Here is a 2,668-nt window from a genome sequence, read left to right as displayed (position 1 = left end):
TATAAATGCACATTTTAAGAATACATATTATAGCATACTTGCTTAAAAATTATGTATAGAACATAAATGAGATGGGAGAAGGAATATAAAACCAACAGAAAAAAATTTGGCTGTAATTGATGAGCAAGGATCATGCCAAACGGATTAAAATCTGGAATGAACTAAGCTTTTATTTATTTATTTTTGGAAGGGGCAAGGTAACTGGGGTTAAGCAACTTGCCAAAGGTCACACAGCTAGTAAGCATCAAGTCTCTGAGGCCAGATTTGAACTCAGGTCCTCCTGACGTCAGAGCCAGTGCTCTATTCACTAAGCCATCTAGATGCCCCATGAACCATGTCTTTAAATAAAGGTTTATGACTTCCCCAAAATGTGCAGAAGAATAAGTTAAACTATGTTCAGAGTAAGTGGAGGAAATGCTTACTGTTAAGGGGACAACAGAGTAATCTTAACAGATTAGGGAGAAGGCAGCATCATTCAATTGGATATCCATCTATCCCATTAAGGAGAAGACTCTTTATTCCAGAAGCAATAAAATAGCTTTTTCCCCCACCAGAGACTTAAAGACATATGTAATGGGTTTTCAAGACACAAAAAGCCCCTTAATTTATCTCTGGTTCTTATTCTCATTTCTGTATTCCCACAGTCTATACAATAAAATATCCCTGTTTTCATGATTGTTGAACTGTTACTCTGTTCTCATCAAGAGTAATTCAAATAATAATTTCACTGACATGATACCTGGGTTTTGAGAAGACAGCTAATTAAACCACAAGTTGAAAGTTGCTCACTACCCATTCACCTATACCACTCTGGGTGCCAAAATCTCTAATCTTACACTCTCCCCTGATGTTGGCTCTATATAGTTTAAAAAAAAAAATCATTGCAAATTGAAGCCAAGAAAATAGAGTGAAGGCAAAATCCATCCAGAGATAGGCAGTGAGATAGAACTCATTCATTTCTCCAAAAGAGTAGAGAATTATATTTCTTTTGATTTCATAGAAAAGGACTTCTGATTCAGATGTCATGGGACTTGGTACTCTTTGATCCCCCAAAAAGCCTTATAATACAGTCCCGGATCTGCTTGGTTTTCACCCCATAAACAATGGGGTTCATAGTTGGGGGAATAAGCAAGTACAAGTTGGCCACAATAATGTGGAAGGAGTGGGAGATCTTGTGACCCCCAAAGCGGTGAGCAAAAATTGAAAACAAAGCTGGGACATAAGTAAATACAATAGCACAGACGTGAGCTGTACATGTCCCAAAGGCTTTCTGTCGAGCATCTGCTGATGACAATTTGACCACAGCCCGAAAGATCATAGAGTATGACACTATGACGCAAAGAATATCAAAACCCCCAATTAAGATGGCAATCATGATACCATACAAAGCATTGATTTTAACATTGCCACAGGAAATCTTGGCCACAGACATATGATCACAGAAGGTATGGGGGATGACATTGCCTTGGCAGAAGGGTAGTCTTTTAGTGAGGAAAATGGTTGGGAAGACAAGTATCACTCCCCTCATGAATGTAATGAACACAGCATTGGCAATGATAGGATTGGTGAGTATAGTGGCATAGTGCAGTGGGTAAGAGATGGCCACATAGTGGTCCAGAGCCATGAGCATAAGGACCCCAGACTCCATCCCTGTGAAGGTGTGGATAAAGAACATTTGGGATAGACAAGCATTAAAATCAATTTCCTTGAGGTTAAACCAGAAGATGCCAAGTGTCTTGGGTGCTGTGCTTGTGCATATGACCACATCAGTGAAGGAAAACGTAGCAAGGAAGAAATACATTGGCCGATGCAGGCTCTCTTCATAATGAATGAGGTAGAGAAGTCCTCCATTCCCCACCATGGCTACAATGTACATGGAGCACAATGGCAGGGAGATCCAGATGTGTTTGTCTTCCAGTCCTGGAACTCCATTCAGAATGAATGAAACTGGAGTTAGAGTTGTGCTATTGATCCTTTGCATGATGGTTATGCGAAAACCCTGTTTAGTTTTCAGTTGTTGTGTCTCCCTCTAGTAGAAGAAAAAAATTTTTCTGTTTCTATTTCCTCTTTAATCAATACAAAGGAATTCAAATAAATTCAAATCCTTTTGTAACAATTCACTGTTACTTTAAAGATATGTAATAATATAAACTTTTTTAGCCTAAGGCAGAGTGTGTAAATTATGTATGACATGTTTGTGTATACATACAAACACCCATACATACCTTTCAGTGCATATGTAATTTTATATATTTATATAAAATAGGCATTCTATATAAACAAAGTCCAGTGAATTTATGCCTGTACATCTTTGTACATATGCATATATTTTACATGAATATATCTATACGCATATGTATATACATACAACATTTTCTACACTCATGGGTTTGCATTGTTTTCTGCATGACCAGGTGGTAGTAAAATCCCATATTATCACAACAACTCTTTCTGTCATTTCTGTAACTTTCAAAAATTCATAAAAATCTATTTCTTATTTAGTTGTCTATTGTTAACAAAGCTTATGACTTTGTAACAAACTTTTAGTGATCATAGCTAAAGCCTAAAATCCTTCCACTAACATTTAAAACTCTCTGCCATCTACACCTAACCTCTTAGTCTAGCCTAATCCTAATGTCCTTCATTCTGTACACATCAATTTTTCAGG

At 37.2% G+C, this 2,668-nt stretch overlaps 1 protein-coding gene across 1 annotated transcript; it reads right to left on the bottom strand.

Moving 5' to 3' along the window:
• Positions 1-1,015: 1,015 nt before the first annotated feature.
• Positions 1,016-1,981, bottom strand: LOC140508674 (olfactory receptor 52N4-like). The gene has a single exon (XM_072616562.1). It carries the CDS (start codon positions 1,979-1,981, stop codon positions 1,016-1,018), a length of 966 nt encoding a protein of 321 aa, XP_072472663.1.
• Between the last annotated feature and the right edge of the window lie 687 nt (positions 1,982-2,668).

This window comes from Notamacropus eugenii, chromosome 5 (genome assembly GCF_028372415.1).
Source record: "Notamacropus eugenii isolate mMacEug1 chromosome 5, mMacEug1.pri_v2, whole genome shotgun sequence".
NCBI lineage: Eukaryota > Metazoa > Chordata > Mammalia > Diprotodontia > Macropodidae > Notamacropus > Notamacropus eugenii.
The sequence above is the reverse complement of the archived record's forward strand: the minus strand, read 5'-3'. Positions and strand labels throughout refer to the sequence as shown.